The following is a 20,309-nucleotide window of genomic DNA, read 5'->3' as shown; positions in this document are numbered from 1 at the left end:
ATGTAAAGAAATTGGCCATCATTGAATCATTGCTCCCCTTCCCCCACCATCTTTCAAGAATTTTATCTTTGTTTTCAGCATTGTTACTGTGATGTGCCTTCGTATGATTTTCTGTGTATTTATCCTGCTTGAAATTAGCTAAACTTCTTGGATCTGTGGGTTGATATCTTTTATCACTCTGGGAAAATTTGCAGCTATTATTTCCTTTCATATTACTTCTGCCCCATTGTTTTTTGCATTGCCCCCCCTTTTTAAAAAAAATTTTTTTTAATTTAAAAAAAATATATATATTTTAATTTTATTTATTTTTTTTGACAGAGAGAGACACAGCGAGAGAGGGAACAGAAGCAGGGGGAGTGGGAGAGGGAGAAGCAGGCTTCCTGCTGATCAGGGAGCCCGATGCGGGGCTTGATCCCAGGACCCTGGAATCATGACCCGAGCCGAAGGCAGACACTTAATGACTGAGCCACCCAGGTGCCCCTCTCTTATCCTTTTAAGACTCTAATCATAACATATTAGGCTGTTTTTTTTTTTTTTTTTTTTTTTTTTTTTTTAAAGATTTTATTTATTTGTCAGAGAGAGCGAGCGAGAGCGAGCACAGGCAGACAGAGTGGAAGGCAGAGTCAGAGGGAGAAGCAGGCTCCCTGCGGAGCAAGGAGCCCGATGTGGGACTCGATCCCAGGACGCTGGGATCATGACCTGAGCCGAAGGCAGCTGCTTAACCAACTGAGCCACCCAGGCATCCCTATTAGGCTGTTTGATACTGTCCTAAATATCTCTAAGGCTCTGTTCCGTTTTGTTCTTTTTTTTTTTTTTTTCTTTCACCTTTATGTTTCAGTTCAGTTAATTTCTTTTGACCTACCCTCAGGGTCTCTGGTTCTTTCCTCTGCTAAATATTTTCTGATTATCAGGACAGCCTGGTTATGAACCATCAAAGATTTTCTCTCTGATACTGCATTTTTCATTTCTGGCATTGTTGCTTTGTTTCCTTATATTTATGTCTCTTATTGAAATTTCTCATCTGCTTACACATGTTCATCTTTTCCATTAGATCCTTTGGTATATTTATTACAGTTATTTTAAGCCTTTCTGATAATTTCAATATCTTTGCTATCCCTCAGTTTGGGTCTGATGACTGGTTCTTCTCTTAATGATGGATCACATTTTCTTGCTTTTTTGTGTGTCTTATTTTTGATTGAATGCCAGACATTGTATCTTAAAAAAAGCTGATTTTTTGGGGAGGGGGGGAGCTGATTTTGTAGGTTATCTGGCTTTTGTTGTTAAGGTATGAGTTGCATTTTCTTGTAACTTTACATCCTGTAGCAGATATCTGTATAATGTTGTGTGAATCTGTCTTCATGTGTGTCTGTCAACTTTAATTAATTAATTGATTGATTTATCAAAGGTGGGGTGCATGCACCAGCAGGGGAAGGGGCAGAGGGAGAGAATCTCAAGCAGACTCTGTGCTGACATAGAACCCCACATGAGGCTCAGTCTCATAACCTTGAGATTATGACTTGAGCTGAAATCAGGAGTTGGAGGCTTAACCTACTGAACCACCCAGGCTCCCCTAATCTAAGTTTAAAACCAGCCTAATGGCTTTAAGATAGTGATACCTGGTCATGGAATTTTATTTTTCACTAAATTTTAAGTTTGGTCTTTACTCTTGGTCTTTTTCAAAAACTTCAATTTGAATCTTCAATTTGAAGTCACAGTAAAACCTGAATTAAGCATAATCTGGTTTCTACCCTCCATTATGAATTCATCTCTCCTCTTCTCTGGAATTACAACTTTTTTTTTTTTTTTTTTAAATATTTTATTTATTTATTTGACAGAGAGAAATCATAAGTAGATGGAGAGGCAGGCAGAGGGAGAGGGAAGCAGGCTCTCTGCCGAGCAGAGAGCCCGATGCGGGACTCGATCCCAGGACTCTGAGATCATGACCTGAGCTGAAGGCAGCAGCCTAACCCACTGAGCCATCCAGGCGCCCGAATTACAACTTTTTTGCAGAAAAACATGCCAGTGACAAGATTATAAGCATATCAGCAATTTGAAAAGAAAGAAATCACTATGATGCTTTCTGAGAATTTATCCTAATTTACTACATTTTTAGCCGGTTCTCTTCCACTGTGGTATAATGCAAGGTCAGGTGTAGAAACTGACTTCAGGGAACTGACACAGCCATAGCCATCAGAGATAGACTTATTTTCTTTCTTGAAACTGAACTTAAGAAAGTGAGCTAGACATTTTAGAAAGATATTCAGTAATAAAGACTGAAACTGAAAAGTATTTGGGGTAAGCTGGAAATTTGTTAGTCACACTGTTTAATTCTCTGGGCCATGTAGTTAATTGAGTTTTATTGAATCTATTTAAAAAATAAGGTGTAATGAGAAATGAGAAATTGTTGTCTTTAATTATATGTATTTTGATTTATTGGATTAAAATGAATAATTTGTAAGGCACAGTTATATTTGCAAAATATGTTCTTTATAATCCTCAAAGTATGATCATTAATTAAACTACGGTAGTCTTCTGTCCATTCAAAAGGTTGTTTGCTTTGTTGCCATTTCTTTATTTCTTTATTTTTTTTTTTTAAAGATTTTATCCACTTATTTGATAGCCAGGGATCACAGGTAGTCAGAGAGGCAGGCAGAGAGAGAGGAGGAAGCAGGCTCCCTGCTGAGCAGAGAGCCCGATGCCTAGCTTGATCCCAGGACCCCGAGACCACAACCCGAGCCAAAGGCAGAGGCTTTAACCTACTGAGCCACCCAGGCGCCCCTGTTGCCATTTCTTTAAATGCCTTTTTTTTTTTTAAAGGTTCTATTTATTTAACTTTTTAAAAAAAAAAATATTATTTATTTATTTATTTGTTTGACAGATCACAAGTAGGCGGAGAGACAGACAGAGAGAGGAAGGGAAACAGGCTCCCTGCTGAGCAGAGAGCCCGATGCGGGCTTGATCCCAGGACCCTGGGATCATGACCTGAGCTGAAGGCAGAGGCTTAACCCACTGAGCGTCCCAGGCACCCCTAAAGATTTTATTTTTACGTAATCCCTACAGTCAGTGTGGGTCTCCAACTCTCAACTCTGAGATCAAAAGTTACGTGCTTCATCCATTGAGCCAGCCAGGTGCCCCCAAAAGTTTTGTTTTGTTTTTTGTTTTTTTTTTTTAAAGAGAGAGAGAGGAGCAGCTGGGTGGCTCAGTGGGGTTAAGCCTTTGCCTTCGGCTCAGGTCATGATCTCAGGGTCTTGGGATCGAGTCCTGCATCAGGCTCTCTGCTAAGCTGAGAGCCTGCTTTCCTTTCTCTCTCTCTGCCTGCCTCTCTGCCTACTTGTGATCTCTCTGTCAAATAAATAAATAAATAAATAAATAAAATTAAAAAAAAAAAAATAGAGAAAGAGAGGGGCCGGGCCCCTGGGTGGCTCAGTTGTTAAGCGTCTGCCTTCGGCTCAGGTCATGATTCTGGGGTCCTGGGATGGAACCCTGCATTCAGCTCCCTGCTTAGTGGGAAGCCTGCTTCTTTCTCTCCAACTCCCCCTGCTAGTGTTCCCTCTCTTGCTGTCTCTCTCTCAAATAAATAAAAATCTTTTTGTGTGTATGTGTGTGTTTAAAGATTTTATTTATTTATTGGACAAAGATCACAAGTAGGCAGAGAGGCAGGCAGAGAGAGAGGGGGAAGCAGGCTCCCTGCCAAGCAGAGAGCCCGACATGGGTCTCGATCCCAGGACTCTGGGATCATGAGCTGAGGTGAAGGCAGAGGCTTTAACTCACTGAGCCACCCAGGCGCCCCTCAAATAAATAAAAATCTTAAAAACAAAGGAAAATAATAAAAGAGCATGCACCACGAGGTGGGTTGACGGGGTGGGGAGGGACAAGGGGAGAGAGAGAGAGAGGATCCCAAGCAACTTCTATGCCCAGTACAGAGCCCTGTGGGGGTTTGTTCTCATGGCCCGGAGATCATACAACCTGAGCCGAAATCAAGAGTTTGATGCTTAACTGACTGGACTACCTAAAAGATTTTTTGGTTTTAAGTAATCTCTGCATTAGAGTCCCCATGCTTTACTAACTGAGCCAGCCAGGTTTCCCTAAATGTGTTTTTGCCCTTTATTCTCCCCCCGCCCCCTTTCTCCAGTAAACGCCTAACTGTTGGCTCATTCCCTACCAACAAAGTTTAAAGGATCAAGATCAGGGAGTTAGAGGATGTGCCAAGTGACCTTGGCATTGCCTTTGTTTGTGAAATGAAACAGATTTTTATTTTTATTTATTAATTTTTAAGATTTATTTATTTGACAGAGAGAGATCACAAATAGGCAGAGAGGCAGGCAGAGAGAGAGAGAGGAGGAAGCAGGCTCCCCGCCGAGTAGAGAGCCCAATGCGGGGCTCAGTCCCAGGACCCTGAGATCATGACCTGAGCCAAAGGCAGAGGCTTAACCCACTGAGCCACCCAGGTGACCCTGAAACTGATTTTTAAAAGCAGAAACCTTTGGGACGCCTGGGTGGCTCAGTTGGTTAAGCAGCTGCCTTCGGCTCAGGTCATGATCCCAGCGTCCTGGGATCGAGTCCCACATCGGGCTCCTTGCTCCACGGGGAGCCTGCTTCTCCCTCTGACTCTGCCTTCCACTCTGTCTGCCTGTGCTCGCTTTTGCTCGCTCTCTCTCTGACAAATAAATAAATAAAATCTTTAAAAAAAAAATAAATAAAAGCAGAAACCTTTAATTGGTGTTAAGGAAGGGAAACAGTTGTTTAAAGGTACAATACTTGATCCATCTCTCCCTATGCCAGGGCCTACTTCAATTTACAGAATAGAAGTCATCAGTGTATACAGCACTGTCATAGTTTCCGAACTGAAAGTTGGGCAAGGAAACTGAACACCCTTTGAAAGATAACTCATTTGGCTCAGATATGTTAAGTATGTTATTTTTTATAAATAATTTTCTCCTTCAGCTCCCATCACCATTCTGCAATAGAACTGTTCATTTAAGAAATTTTGTTAGGAAAAAGAAAATTTTGTTAGTTTTAGTGTGGATTTTTTTTTTTTTAAAGATTTTTATTTATTTATTTGATGGAGAGAGAGATCACAAGTAGGCAGAGAGGCAGGCAGAGACAGAGGGGGAAGCAGGCTCCTTGCCAAACAGAGAGCCCAAACTGGGGCTCAGTCCTAGGACTTTGGGATCATGATCTGAGCTGAAGGCAAAGGCTCAACCCACTAAGCCACCCAAGCGCCCCTGGATGGGTTTTCTTAATATTTGTATATCATACACTTTTATGTTATTATGGGTAGGATATTTTTCAGAGTGTGTGTGTGTGTGTGTGAGTGTGTGATAATTAACTTACTTTGAATGAATAAACATTGTGAAACTAGACTTAATTTTGTGATTGTTAATTTGACTGTAAATCTTTTTTTTTTTTTTTTTAAAGATTTGCTACTTTTTTTTTTTTTTTTAAGATTATTTATTTATTTATTTGAGAGAGAGACAGTGAAAGAGATCATGAGTGAGGAGAAGGTCAGAGAGAGAAGCAGACTCCCCGTGGAGCTGGGAGCCTGATGTGGGACTCGATCCCGGGACTCCAGGATCATGACCTGAGCCGAAGGCAGTCGTCCAACCAACTGAGCCACCCAGGCGTCCCAATTTGACTGTAAATCTTGCCAGTGCTTCTTAGAAAATGCTAGTTTCAGCTTTGTCTCCTATCAGGGCTCTAGCTAAAGTTAAAATCTAATCTCTAGTAAAATTTGAGCACCTGTTTTCATGGAAGACAGATAAAATTTAAGTTAGAACTTTGCTATTAATTTCTATAATGTAAATATTTTTTAAGTGGCAGGGTTTTAGGGTTGTAACCAGTACTTGTTTTTTTTTGGGCAACCTGTGATGATACCTGATACTTTGGTGGGGAAGCACCTCGTATATTTTTATGAGTAGCCTTGCCATTTTAGGTAAATCATTTTGAATTTTAATAAAAGTTAATCGAATGTGAGTTAGCATAGGGGTGAGAGTTAAATATGAAAGAAGTATAGAACATGCTTCTTTTTTTGTTCTTACTGAGCATCTTATCTGCCAGTTATGCTGGGGTTGGGAGGTGTAGATAAAAAGCATTTATCCCTTCTTAAGGGACACTCAGGATTTTCACTCAGAGTGTCTAGGCACAGAATGCTAAGACCTGAGGTGCTGGTATGAACTGGGTGTTCTGAGATTAAGAAGGAAGTTGTTAAGCTCATTCTTACAGGACTAGAAATAATCAATTAAAAAAAAAAAGGTGGGAATGTGATAGGTATTGCCATTTGAGAAAATAGTACATCTATAGATATGACCAATGAAGATCCTAGAGTATTAATAATTATGGTTATTCCCCAGAAAAATTGTTAAATTGAGCACGATTGTGAATTTAATTTGCTTGCTGAGTGGGAGATACATAAAATGTTTCAGTTCTGACTAGAAGATAGGGAAAAGAGAGACGCCAGCCCCAAGGGTGCAACTAGGGGCCTTCTTTCTGCTGGAGGGTTTCAGGTGTATCAGAGCAGTATTTACTTCAGGAAATGGGAATGATGAGAAGATTTCAAATATATCTTGAGTTTGTTAAGTCTTGAAATCTGTTTTTAGAAAGGGAGAGAAGCTATCTTCATGGAAGAGGGGTAATTGTATTATTCTGTCTAATATTTGTATATTATTTGTATATATATTATTTGTGTATATATACTTGTAATATTCTGTCTATAATTTTTTTTTTTTAAGATTTTATTTATTTACTTGACAGAGAGAAATCACAAGTAGATGGAGAGGCAGGCAGAGAGAGAGAGAGAGAGGGAAGCAGGCTCCCTGCCGAGCAGAGAGCCCGATGCGGGACTCGATCCCAGGACCCTGAGATCATGACCTAAGCCGAAAGCAGCGGCTTAACCCACTGAGCCACCCAGGCGCCCCTCTGTCTATAATTCTAAGCATTCAAGGAAGTAAACCAGTGTGAGGCCCAGAAGCAATCCTTTTTTTAAAAATTTTATTTATTTATTTGAGAGAGAGAGCAGAAGCAGGCAGGAAAGGGAGAAGCAGGCTCTCCACTGAGCAGGCAGTCCAACTTGGGCCTTGATCCCAGAATCCTGGGATCATGACCTGAGCCGAAGGCAGGGGCTTAACTGACTGAGCCACCCAGGTGTCCCAACAATCCTTATTTTACTAGCTGTTAATAGTAAAAAATTGGAACTATTTCATTGTCCATGATGGTTCTGCCAGTAAGTTAGCCCCAGATCTGGTCCAGAAAAGAAACCATGTACAATTGGGAGTGTATAGTTAGAGTCATATATAAGAGCCACTCTCATTTTGTCTGACTCTAAATCAGTGATAATATCCTGGTCTTTCTGTATGATTCAGCATTTAGGCTTATTTAGCCTTCAGGGAGTTAGAGCAGTTCAGCTGTATGTGGTTTATATCTCCTGATTAATCCTTTTTTGATTCCCATAATCTTGTCTGTTTTGTTTGTTTGTTTGTTTTTATTTACTTATTTAAGAGAGACCATGAACAGCGAGGAGGAGCAGAGGGGGAGCGAGAAGCCGTCTCCGCACCAAGCAGGGAAGCCCGATGTGAGAGTTGATCCTGAGACCCTGAGTTCATGACCTGAACTGAGGGCAGACCCTTAACTGACAGCCACTCTAGCACCCCTGGTTTTCCTTTTTTCATAAGTGCTATGCTTCTTGAATATTTCTACATCTGCTGCAGAATATAGTTTAAAAAATGCAGAGTAGGGGCACCTGGGTGTCTCAGTGGGTTAAGCCTCTGCCTTTGGTCCAGGTCATGATCTCAGGGTCCTGGGATCAAGCCCCGCATCAGGATCTCTGCTCAGAAGGGAGCCTGCTTCTCCCCACCGCACACACCTTCCCCCACTTGCCTGCCTCTGCCTACTTGTGATCTCTCTCTCTGTGTCAAATAAGTAAATAAAAATCTTTTAAAAAATAAAAAAATGCAGAATAATTCTTTGTATTAATTAGAAATGATTCTAAAATAGAGAACTCCTAGTCAAAGAGGTTCTTTTGTGAATGTTCTGTCAATTCATCAGTATTAAGTGCCTAATATGTATAGGTTTTGGCAGTACGTCAGTGAATAAAATAGACTTATTTGCTTGTCTGCAAGGAGCTTATATTCCATTGGGCCAGACAGACAGTAAATATAATTTGAAAATGAATTCCTTAATATGTTAGATGGTAATAAGTGCTGTGGGCGAAAGGATAGGTGGTGACATGGGAGTACTGCAACGAGGGTCAGGTGGTTTTGAATAGAGTGGTCATAGGAAGCTTCATTGAGAGAGTGACATTTGAGCAAAGACTTGAAGAAGCCGAAGGAATAAGTCGCGTGAATATTTCAGGGAAGGACATTTCAGTTAGAAGGAGCAGCCACTGCAGAAATTTTGAGGTGGGTTTGACCTTGTCGTGGTTGAGGAGCAATTACTGTGAGTTAGTGTAGTGGGATTTGGAGAGGCCTTTTAGGCTTCTATGAGTACTTTGGCATTTATACTAAATGTAATTGAAAATAAACCCTAGTAAGATCAAGTAGGCTCAAGCAGGATTTCCTCCACAGAGGTCTAAGGTCAGGAGAAGGTAAGCAGTCAGAGCGGCAAGTCTGTAACTTCTAGTTTAGGATAGCATAAATTTATGTTGTATCCTAGATGTAAGATAATAGCAGAACAAATAATAAAGTTCTTTGCTGATATTTTCTACTTTATTTTTGATTGTAGGGACTTTCAGTTACCTTGATGATGTCCCATTTAAGATAGGAGACAAATTCAAAACACCAGCTAAAGTTGGTCTTCCTATTGGCTTCTCCTTGCCTGATTGTTTGCAGGTGGTCAGAGAAGTACAGGTAAGTGGTGATTTTTAGTTAAAGTTTAGTGCATTTAAAAATTTAAAGAGTAAGATTTTGATGTATAGTGAATAGGAATAAAAACCATTTTCCTATCTCTTATTTGTATGTCTTATAGCAGCTATTACTGCTTGGCTCACATTGTCTGTCTTTCTCTCTGTCTCTCTGTCTCTGTCTCTCTCTCTCACACATACACACATACACATATGCACACACTTACATATGTTTATTTATTACAGATCATCTACAATCTGTTAGACTGTATATTCCTGGGTTTCTGTACCTTGTCCAGAACAAACCCCTACTGCCCGTCTGACTTGCTCGTTTACTTCTTTCTCTCTTTTGATGTCCTCATTATCTTCTTGGTCACTCAAATTAGGAAATCTTTTTCTCTCTGTTGTGTCTCACCTTTACCACCCAATTCATCCTTCTATGATTTTTTTTTTTTTTTTAACCTGGACTTCTGCAGTAGTCCTCTTTAATTGGCCCTTCTGCTTACAGCACTTAAAAAAATTTTTTTTCGTATTGTTTCTAGAACAATATCTCTAAATTAAAGTTTCCAGTTGTCATATCTCTGTTAAAACAAAACAAAACAAAACAGAACAAAAACTTACACTGATTCACCAGTCCTTATTTAATCAAGTTTAGACACAAGGTTGTGGTAAAGCACCTTAGCTCATCATCTCCATATTTCCTACGTCCCAGGTGACTACCAGTTCATTGAACATACCGTGTATATGACCTATAGTACTGTGCTTTTTTTCATGAGCTGTTACCTCCACCTTGAATGTTTTCCTCTTTCTCACTGTACTAAAAGCTGTCTACCTGTTAAAATCTGTTTATTCTTCTAGAATGTGCTTAGATGCCATCTCAGTAGCTTCTTTCTCAACCTTTCATCTTTAAAGTTCAGTTACATATAAAATTTAGAATTACTTCTTGAAAGCAGCAAATAGCCTTATATTCTATGACTTCCTTTCTTTCCTCAGTGCACATTTATTTAGTGCCTACTTTTGAGCAGTGCTCTGCTAGGGTTGGGGATAGAAATAAATACCTTAATCACTGTCCTCAACAGCTCGCAGTTTAGAGAAAGAATTAGATGGGAAAAAAGGAAAGTGTGTTACCTATCAAACACTTCTTTCTATGACTTTAAGAGTTTAGAAAATACAATTTTCTGTCAAAGGAGTTTTATTTCTGGGGGATTGTCTGAGGTACCACCATGTTACTCTAAGAAATATTTATTTTCCAGTATATTCAGTAGGTAATCAAATGGGAGAGTTTCAGTTGTATTTTTTAAAGTAATAGCTTTATTGACATATAATTCACATATCTTGAAATTCAGCATTTTAGGTGTCCACATAAGTGTTTTTTAGTATATTCAAAGTGTATAGCCATCGTCAGTATGTAATTCCAGAGTAGTGTCCTTATCCCAAAAAGAAATGCAGTGTCCATTAGCAGTCACTCCTTATTTCCCTCTCCCCCCAGCCCCTGGCAACTAGTAAATCTACTTTCTGTCCCTATGGATATGCCTGTTTTGGACATGTCATATAAATGGATTAATACAATAGATAGTGTTTTGTGACTGACTTACTACACTTAGCATAATGTTTTTACTATTTGCTTATTATCAGTAATGCTGGTGTAAATGTTTGTGATAGGTTTTTGTGTGGATGTGTGCTTTCATATTTCTTGGGTATATAAGTGGAACTGTGGGTTGTTTTAGGGTAACTGTGTTTAACCTTTTGGGGAACAGCTGTACTGTTTTCTAGAGTGGCTGTATCATTTTACAGTCCTGCCCACAGTACATGAGGGTTCCAGTTTATCCATATCCTTGCCAACTCTTCTTATCCATCTTTTTGATCATATGTATCCATGTGGGTTTTATAATGATTTCTTACTGCAGTTTGATGTGTATTACCTTAATTACTAATGATGTTGAACATCTTATATAGTTTTGAAAGCTGAATTAATAACTTTTGTGTATGGTGACTTTATTGGGCCAGAAGAGACACAAATTTCCCATATATAGAAAGTTTTACATTGTTCTGTTTGGTGACATTTTTTTTCTTATTTAAGATTTTATTTATTTGTCAGAGGGAGAGAGAGAGTGAGAGGGAGAGAGAGAGTGCTCGAGGGTGCACAAACAGGGAGTGGCAGGCAAAGGGAGAAGCAAGCTTCCTGCTGAGTGAGGAGCCTGATGCAGGACTCTCCCAGGACCCTGTAATCATGACCTGAGCCGAAGGCAGATGCTTACCAACTGAGTCACCCCCGTATCCTGCTTGCTGACTTTTGTATTGGCTCTAACAAATGTCAGTAACCACTTTCTGTGTACAGGATACTACTGTTAAAATAGGATTAAAAAAACACCATTTTCTTTTAATAGTTCTCTTATTACTCACTGTTTCATTGATAAATCCAGAAAACTTGTTTTGAATCCCAAATTGTTGCTGTTTTAGGCTTTGCTGGGAATTTTCTATTTCTCTGATCAGCATAAAGCATTAATAAGTGCATGGTACAGTCCTCACTGTATTCGTAGCGCCTACTAATAACAAAAGAGGATTTTTTTTTTAAAGATTTTATTTATTCATTTGACAGACAGACATCAGGAGTAGGCAGAGAGGCAGGCAGAGAGAGAGGGAGGAGGAAGCAGGCTCCCTGCTGAGCAGAGAGCCCGATGCGGGGCTCGATCCCAGGACCCTGAGATCATGACCTGAGCCAAAGGCAGAGGCTTAACCCACTGAGCCACCCAGGCGCCCCAAAAGAGGATTTTTGAGCTCCATTCCTGTGTGAAACAGTTGAAATATTTTTGTTCTCTTACCGCATATGGTGCCTTTAAACTTTGACTTCCTGGGTCTCCATGAGGAATTTGGTTGTGATATTGGTGATGGTCTCCTTTCTTTTCTCAGAAGGGTCAGACCTAGAGCTCTAGACGGATGGATAACTTGATGCTTCCTATAACTTTGTCATATTTGCCCTTGCATGACAATGCAGACTTCAGGTTCCAGTTAAAAATTCATCAAAGTAAGCCAGTAAAACACATAAATAATTCTTGCACCTAGGGCCTACAAAGTTTTCATTGAATACGGTAGTGGTGGTGGCCATAGTAGTAGGGGGTGGCCTTAGTGTCATCATTTAGAGTAGAATCTGGTATCACTCATTCATGAGCTGGAATTGCCATTTAATAGAAGTGTAATTTTGTGCAGATTACTTAAACCCTCTGGGTCTCCATATCCTCATCTGTAAAGTGGGGATAATTAGCTTTTAAGGTTGTTGTAAGATTAAATAAAATAATGCTTTTATAATATTTGCTCTGGTTCCTGGTACTCCATAAATATTAGATGCGGTTATTATTTATTTGTACACTCAAACCACATTCTTATTTTTTCATTCTAATATTTGTTCTTTTTTTTTTCTGTGTTCCAAGTATTTTATACTACTTTCATAATTAAAAAATAAAAGGCAACAAAGGTTTTACAAAAACGTGAAGAAATTTCCAGTTCTTGAGAGTAAAATGCCAGGGACCTAGGTTTATAGGTGGTGGAAATTGGTTACAGCTTGTTTATGGTGGAAGAAGCCAGATGCAAAATTGAATTTCCTCCCTGGTTAGAAGCAGTGGTTGGTTCAGTGCTTGCCCAGGTGCCTTTCTGGGGCCCAGCAGCTGGCTCAGGGGTATACATGAAGAACTTCTCTTTTAAAGGTTGGTTTTTTTTTTTTTTTTTTTTTTTTTTTTTAAGTAAGCTCCATGCTCATCGTGGGTCCTAAGCTCACAACCCTGAGATCAAGAGTCGAATGCTTCACAGGCTGAGCCAGCAGGCATCTCACAGGAATAAATACCCCCTGCCCCGGCTTTTCTTTTTAAAGATTTTATTTATTTATTTGTGAGAAAAAGTGAGCACAAGTGGGGGAGTGGCTGGTAGAGGGAGAAGCAGGCTCCCGTCAAGCAAGGAGCCCCCAGGACTCTGGGATTGCAACCTGACAGGCGCCCAACAACTGAGCCACCCAGACGTCCCAGATAAATAAACTTCTTGATGTGTGCCTTTCCGGGCTTCTCTTGTGTTGTTTGAAGCTGAAAGGCTTGGGGATGACCAGAGTTTCTTGTACTCTGAAACTCTTGTCTGGGCATGTAGGCCTGTTTCCTATCCATCCCTCTGTCTTGTCTCTTCAGCCTTGAATGTGCACCTGGATATTGTTTAGTTCTGAGACTTTAGAGTGAACACCAAAAGTTTTGTTTTTTCTGAGGTGAAATTTTTAAAAAAATTTATTTATTTATTTTGACAGAGATCACAAGTAGTCAGAGAGACAGGCAGAGAGAGGGAAGCAGGCTCCCCGCTGAGCAGGGAGTCCGACATGGGGCCTGATCCCAGGACCCTGAGACCATGACCTGAGCTGGAGGCAGAGGCTTTAATGCACTGAGCCACCCAGGCGCCCCTGAATTTTGTTTTTTGTAATAGGTGTGTTTTTTTACCCCAAGTGAAATTTTTGTAAGTTGAGATATACTTGACGGTACTGTTAAAGAACCAACCATAAAGTGAAACCTTATGCGATTTGCACTGTAAAATCCTAATTTAAATATGTCTCGATATCTTAATAATCAGTTTTCCTGTGTTTAGGGTACAGTCTGTTCATTATAATTTAATAGATGGTGGTTTAAGAACATAGAATCTGTCTGCAGTCATACTGCCTGGGTTATATCAGGTTCTACCATATACCAGTATTATGACCTCGGGCATGACTCTTGTAAACTGAGGGTAATAGTACTTACTGTAAAGGGCTGTTGAAAAGATCCAGAGAGTTAATACATAAAAAGTGCTTAGAGTCTTGCTTGGTTCCTCCTAAGTGCTTCTTAAATGTTAGGGGCTATTGTTACTGTGGAGCATAGGCTCTATCTAGGGCATTGTGCTTGATAATGGAGACCCTGAAGAGGCTCTGAAGCCCAGTAGTTGCCTGCAAGAGGCTTGTGATTGTTGGGAGAAGTGTTTAGAAGAAAAATTAAAGATTAAATCTATCTGTGATCACTTGTGCTTGGCATCACCTGATAAAGACAGACGTTATGAAAGAGTTCAAAGGAAGGAACAAGGCCATCAGCAAAGCTTCAGAGGTGGTTGCGGAGATCTGCCTAGCCACCAGTGAAGAATTCTAGAAAGGGAAATGGCCTGAGGGAAGAGAAGCAAAGGAAGTAGTTGGCAGGGTACCTTTGGCCTGGTAATGTAGAATTAGAAGTGATGAGAGTTCTCTCTACTTCATTTCTAGAAGTAATCTGGGAGCGTAGTTTGATTAAACTACATAAGGCGCTTAGGAAGCCTTAGTCTTCCTGACTGGAGATCATCTCATACACCTTAAATGCTGCTTTGCCAGGTTCTGTTGTGCTCGTGTGAGAAAGAATTCATTGGAGGAATTGAGTTGGGGAGGAGCAGCCACCTGGGTTCACACGTTCTTTCTTTGTTATATCTTTACAGTATGACTTCTCCTTGGAAAAGAAGACTATTGAGTGGGCTGAAGATATTAAGAAAATCCAAGAAGCCCAGAGGGAAGCAGAGCGCAAGGCTGAGGAAGTAGAAGCTAAAGTGAATTCTAAGAGTGGCCCAGAGGGTGACAGCAAAATGAGCTTCTCCAAGACTCACAGTACAGCCACAATGCCACCTCCGATTAACCCCATCCTTGCCAGCTTACAGCACAATAGCATCCTTACCCCGACTCGGGTCAGCAGCAGTGCCACGAAACAGAAAGTTCTCAGCCCACCCCACACAAAGGCAGATTTCAATCCTGCTGACTTTGAGTGTGAAGAAGACCCATTTGATAATCTGGAGTTAAAAACTATTGATGAGAAGGAAGAGCTGAGAAACATTCTGGTAGGAACCACTGGACCCATTATGGCTCAGTTATTAGACAATAACTTGCCCAGAGGCGGCTCTGGGTCTGTGTTACAGGATGAGGAGGTCCTGGCATCCCTGGAGCGGGCAACCTTGGATATCAAGCCTCTTCACAAACCCAATGGCTTTATAACCTTACCACAGTTAGGCAACTGTGAAAAGATGTCTCTGTCTTCTAAAGTGTCCCTCCCCCCCATTCCTGCAGTAAGCAATATCAAATCACTGTCCTTCCCCAAACTTGACTGTGATGACAGCAGTCAGAAGACAGCCAAGCTGGCGAGCACTTTCCATAGCACATCCTGCCTCCGCAATGGCACCTTCCGGAATTCCCTAAAGCCTTCCACCCAAAGCAGTGCCAGTGAGCTCAATGGGCATCATACTCTTGGGCTTTCAGCTTTGAACTTGGACAGTGGCACAGAGGTGCCAACCCTGACTCCCTCAGATCTGATCTCCCAGATGCCTTCCCTTTCTGTCTTGTCTGTGTGCACAGAAGAATCGTCACCTCCAAATACAGGTCCCACGGTAAGCCTTTTAAATCCCCTTGAGTTAGAGCTCTAAAGATTTCTAAATTCTGTGTAGCAGTTGCTGCCTCACGTTCTTTTCAAGGTGTAGGGCAAGATGGGGCATGGCTGTATTGACCTTGCTTATGTATATTGTTCTGGTTATGTGTCTGAGGACAAAGAAGTGTTAGCTTTGCGCCTAGCCTGGGTTATGTTTGCTTGTTCCTACCTGCATCTTTCTGGTTTTTCCTTCAAAAAGATAATGTATGTCATGCATGAATGATGTTTTTCTGCCTAATCACTTTGTTCTTTTCTCTTTACCTCTTTTTTTAAAGGCTTGCTTTCTTTGTAACTTTTTACTTTTTCCTGCTTTATTAATTTTTTGAAGATTGCTTGGTAGTCCTCATAATATCTTCTTCCTGCTTTCCTCTCTCCATCTCATTGTGCCCTGAAGGTTGGTTCTTCATGATTTACAATGTGTTTACCGTGATTTACCTGTGTTTCTTCAGACCATGTGGTGCCTTAGTAAGTGGGAGATAAATTTGTATCAGAAGTCCAAGCAAAAGGTAGAAATATGTCACTTTTTAAATCTACAGATTTTTATTTTATTTTTTTTAAAGATTTTATTTATTTATTTATTTCACAGTAGACAGAGAGGCAGGCAGAGAGAGAGAGAGAGAAGGAAGCAGGCTCCCTGCTGAGCAGAGAGCCCGATGCGGGACTCGATCCCAGGACCCTGGGATCATGACCTGAGCCGAAGGCAGCGGCTTAACCCACTGAGCCACCCAGGTGCCCCTTAAATCTACAGATTTTTAAAAAATATATATTTATTTGGCAGAGGGAGGGATTACAATTAGGCAGAGAGGCAGACAGAGAGAGGGGGAAAGCAGACTCCCTGCTGGTCAGGGAGCCCGATATGGGGCTTGATCCCAGGACCCTGAGATCATGATCCGAACCGAAGGCAGAGGCCTAACCCACTGAGCCACCAGGTGCCCTAAACCTACGGATTTTAATCCTGCAGTTTCTTTTTTGCTCACTACTAAGAATTGTGCAGTTTTCTACAAATAGAGGGAGAAGGGGAGGTTGGAATTCGAATTAGTGTTGAAAGATGGATTGATACAAAAGTTGCAACTTGTTATGACCCTGAAGAATATCTGATTTTGTTGCACAAAAAAGTTGCAGGCGCAGCAAGGTTCCTTTATTTGTCCGGCTTAATTCTTGGTGTAGTTTCAGCAGCACAAAACGATACATTATTCCATCTAAAATAGAAATCACAGAAGTGTAAGAACTTTTTGCAATACCAGCACACAGATTTTTAAAGTTTATTTATTTGTTTATTTAAATATTTTTATTTATTTGAGAGAGAAAGAAAGCACAGAGAGAGGGGGATAGGGACAAGCAGACTCTCCTCCGCTGAGCGTGTAGCTTGATGTGTGACTCAATCTCAGGACCCCGAGATATGACTGAGCCAGCTGAGCCACCCAGGTGCCCCCAGTTCAGATTTTTTAAAAATGACAGCATATTAAGAGACTGTTTAGAGCCAGAGAGAGGAGCCTGATCACATTGGTGGGCTATCTGTCAGAGACTGTAATAAGCCGGTAGAAAGATGAGCCTTGGCCTGCTTTAAAGTAAGTGCAAAGTCCCAGCAATAGCATTTCATGGTAAATGATTGTCTCTGTGTGTGAGTGCTTCCACTGTCATAGAGCTCACTGCTGTTTAGAGACTTCTGTGAACCTTGGCTCAAATAAACTTGATAGTGCAGAACACTCTGGTGTTACCTCCTAGGAATGGGCTTCATCCTCATACCTTCTGGTCAGTAGGATACTCTTCATGACTCATTGTATGCTTTAGAGAAATTAAAAGCACTCTGGGGAATATAAGGGATCCTCAGCCTCAGATTCCCCTTTAAAATTACAGTAACCATTTAGAGACCAAAGCTCTTGAACTAATGGCAGAGGTTGTTCTCAAACGAGAACACCTGTCACTCTTTGACCCACCTCATTGTGGAGTTTCTTTTGGGCCAGTCCATTTCAGGGTTGGGGGGAGGTCTGCTTCTTGCTGGTTTAGGGACTTTCTGCCTTCAAGGGGCAGACAAGCCAAGCTGACTGTCTGGTGTTTTTCTAAGGAAGTCATGGCCCTTATCTGCAAGAAGCAAAGCCTGGTTTCTCCTGGTCCTCTATCTCAGTGAGTCTTTGAGGCCCACAGTGAGAACCTTTCCCAGTGAACAAAGCACTTCTCTTCAGGATAGTTAGTGACTTGAGGATGGGGGGAGTAGAGTGGTGGTCAACTGGGCTGTGTAATACACCCTTTATGTAGGACCTCTGAGGGAAGTTTGGTTCTTGTTGGCTGTTTTAGACCCAGTGTTTGGGTCTTACTTTTTAGATTCTGATTTCACGTTTTACTGTTTATATAAACTAAACTTAGACGTTGAGAAGTCCATAGGATCATGTAGAGAGGACTCTTGTAATGTGGCCTTCTTCTGAGACCAGCACAGAACTGCCTGACCTAAGCCTTAGCTTGTCTTTCCCCACTGCATGTCAGCCTTTTGTGGACCTTGCTTTGCTCATTGGTTAGGCTTAGTCTGCCATTGGGTTCTTTTTCTCCAGATATGGATATATTCCTTACTTTTCCCCAGTTGCTTTAGCAAAATATTTCTGCTCTTCCCTTACACTTACAAGTTATGAATTTACTAATTTTGGCCGATAAGCATTACAGTAGTGCTAGTTTGGTTTGAAAGTATATTTAAAATAATTTTTGACATACAGACTCTTAGCTTTTAGGTGTTCAATCTGTTTATTTTCTGTTGCCATTGCTTTCATACTTCGAAGTCATTTATCTCTAGATTCTTTTTTTATATTTTATTTTTATTTATTTTTTTAAAGATTTTATTTATTTGACAGACAGAGATCACAAGTAGGCAGAGAGGCAGGCAGAGAGAATCAGAGAAGCAGGCTCCCCACCAAGCAGAGAGCCTGATTCGGGACTCGATCCCAGCACCCTGGAATCATGACCTGAGTGGAAGGCAGAGGCTTTAACCCACGAGCCACCCAGGCGCCCCTGTTCTTATTTTTTGTCAAGATTTTATTTATTTGAGACAGAGAACATGAGCAGGGAGAGGAGCAGGGTGGGGGTGGGGAAAGTGGGACAGGAAAGAATCTTGAGAAGATTCATCACTTAGTGCAGAGCCTGGACCCCAACACAGGGCTCCATCTCATGACCCTCAGATCATGACCTAAGCTGAAACCAAGAATCAGATGTTTAGGCAACTGAGCCATCCAGACTCATTTATTTTTAATAATTTATTTAAGTAATCTCTGCACCCAGTGTGGACCCCAAGATCAAGAGTTGCATGCTTTTGCAACTGAGCCAGCCAGGTGCCCAATCCAGTCAGATTTAAAAGGTTTATATTGAAAAACAGTGGCTCCCTGCCTCTTCTGTCCCCAACTCCAGTTTTGGTTCCTGTAGTCTAGTAATTCTTTATTTCTGCTGGGATTTATCTCTGTATTTCTAAATAAAGTGCTTGTATTGCTTTTTCTATATTTATCAGTTTTAGATGGTTTTATATTTCCTGTTATAGTTGGAAGTTTATATAGTTTTATGTAGTTTATATAGTTTCATACTTCCTGTTATAGTTCCTTCCCATAGCCTCCTTCATAATTAGATCACAAATTTTGGGTAAATTAATGTTGCTCTTCACATTATGATATATCAGGTAAGTACTTACTGCCAAGTTTGAATACTATATTGTGATTTTTTTTGCACCTTTTTCTCATAAACTACTCCATTTAAAAGATTTGCAGTTTTTCTTTCTTTCCTTTTTTTAATTTTAATTTTTAAGATTTTTAAGTAATCTCTGCACCTAATGTGAGGTTCAAACTCAACCAGAGATCAAGAGCTGCACACCCTACCAGCTGAGCCAGCCAGGCTCAGGCACTCCTACATAGTTTCTTTGAACTTGTTGCTGGTTTTATCCAGATGCTCCAAGAGAGCCATCAAAGACCTAGTAATTTTCCCAGACACATCCAGACATACTGGTTAACCTGTCAGTTTTGAGTCCTTGAATATCTAAAAGTGTCTGTACGCCTGGAGTGGAGGGTTAAGCACCTGCCTTCAACTCAGTTCATGATCCCGGGGTCCTGGGATTGAGCCCCACATTTGGCTCCCTGCTCTGCGGGAAGCCTGCTTCTCCCTCTCCCACTACCCCTGCTCGTGTTCCCTTTCTTGCTGTGTCTCTTTCTGTCAAATAAATAAATGAAATCTTTAAGAAATTTTTTTTAAAACTTTATTTTAGAGTGAGCAGAGGAGGTGGAGGGGTAGAGGGAAAGGGAGAGATTCTCAAGTAGAGTCCATGCTAAGCGCAGAGCTTGACTCGGGGACTCAGTCTCATGGCCCAAAATTAGGACCTGAGTCGAAACCAAGAGTGGGTCACTTAACCAGGTGTGCTACCCAGGTGCCTCTAAACTTTTTTATTCAAGTATAAGCTCTACTGATTTCTGGTATTCCTCTGCTTTTCTGTGTTCTTCCACCTTCTTCCCCCCAACCATAGCTTTTGGGATCTTAATTTTATTCATGGTGTGCCATGCCATGTTCATTGTGTTAGGCCCTCCTGGATCCTTTCAAACTAAGGCTCAGCTCTGAGATGTTTTTAATTAATATTTTCTGTTTTTTCTTTTTTGAAATTCCTGTAACTGGATGTTGGTGCTTGAACTCTTGACCCCAAGATCACATGCTCTACTGAGTAAGCCCGCTAGGTGCCCCCTCTTTGTCTTTGTCTTTATATTTTACCTTCTGGATATTTCTTTTGACTATCGTATAACTTTCTTTCTTTCTTTTTTTTTTTTTTCCTGATCTTACAGCCTTTTTTTTTTTTTTTTTTTTAAACATATAATGTTTCAGGGGTACAGATCTGTGATTCATCATAGTCTTTCACAGTTTCTAGCACTCACCACAGTACATACCCTCCCCAGTGTCCATCTCCCAGCCACCCTCATCCCTCCCACCCTCCTCCACTCCAGCAACCTTCTGTTCCCTAAGATTAAGAGTCTCTCGGGACGCCTGGGTGGCTCAGTGGGTTAAGCCACTGTGTTCGGCTCAGGTCATGA

General features: G+C 40.9%; 2 protein-coding genes across 5 annotated transcripts in view; one reads left to right on the top strand and one right to left on the bottom strand.

Moving 5' to 3' along the window:
- The window catches only part of UBAP1 (ubiquitin associated protein 1), a 65,969-nt gene that overhangs the window by 39,998 nt on the left and 5,662 nt on the right, over positions 1–20,309 (top strand). For 2 of the 3 annotated variants that reach the window (XM_059141945.1, XM_059141946.1), the window contains 2 exons: positions 8,716–8,840; positions 14,294–15,229. In XM_059141945.1, coding sequence (XP_058997928.1) covers positions 8,716–8,840; positions 14,294–15,229 — 1,061 coding nt within the window. The remainder of the gene's footprint in view (positions 1–8,715; positions 8,841–14,293; positions 15,230–20,309) is intronic. The other variant, XM_059141947.1, reaches the window with a different exon arrangement.
- KIF24 (kinesin family member 24) overlaps positions 15,895–20,309 on the bottom strand; it is a 91,885-nt gene continuing 87,470 nt past the window's right edge. For both annotated transcript variants that reach the window (XM_059141937.1, XM_059141938.1), the window contains exon 14: positions 15,895–16,466. The gene's annotated coding sequence lies outside the window, so the exon portion shown is untranslated. The remainder of the gene's footprint in view (positions 16,467–20,309) is intronic.

The sequence above is a fragment of the Mustela lutreola genome, chromosome 12 (genome assembly GCF_030435805.1).
Source record: "Mustela lutreola isolate mMusLut2 chromosome 12, mMusLut2.pri, whole genome shotgun sequence".
NCBI classification, from domain to species: Eukaryota; Metazoa; Chordata; class Mammalia; order Carnivora; family Mustelidae; genus Mustela; species Mustela lutreola.
Note: the sequence above shows the minus strand (reverse complement) of the source record. Positions and strands in the feature narration are given on the sequence as shown.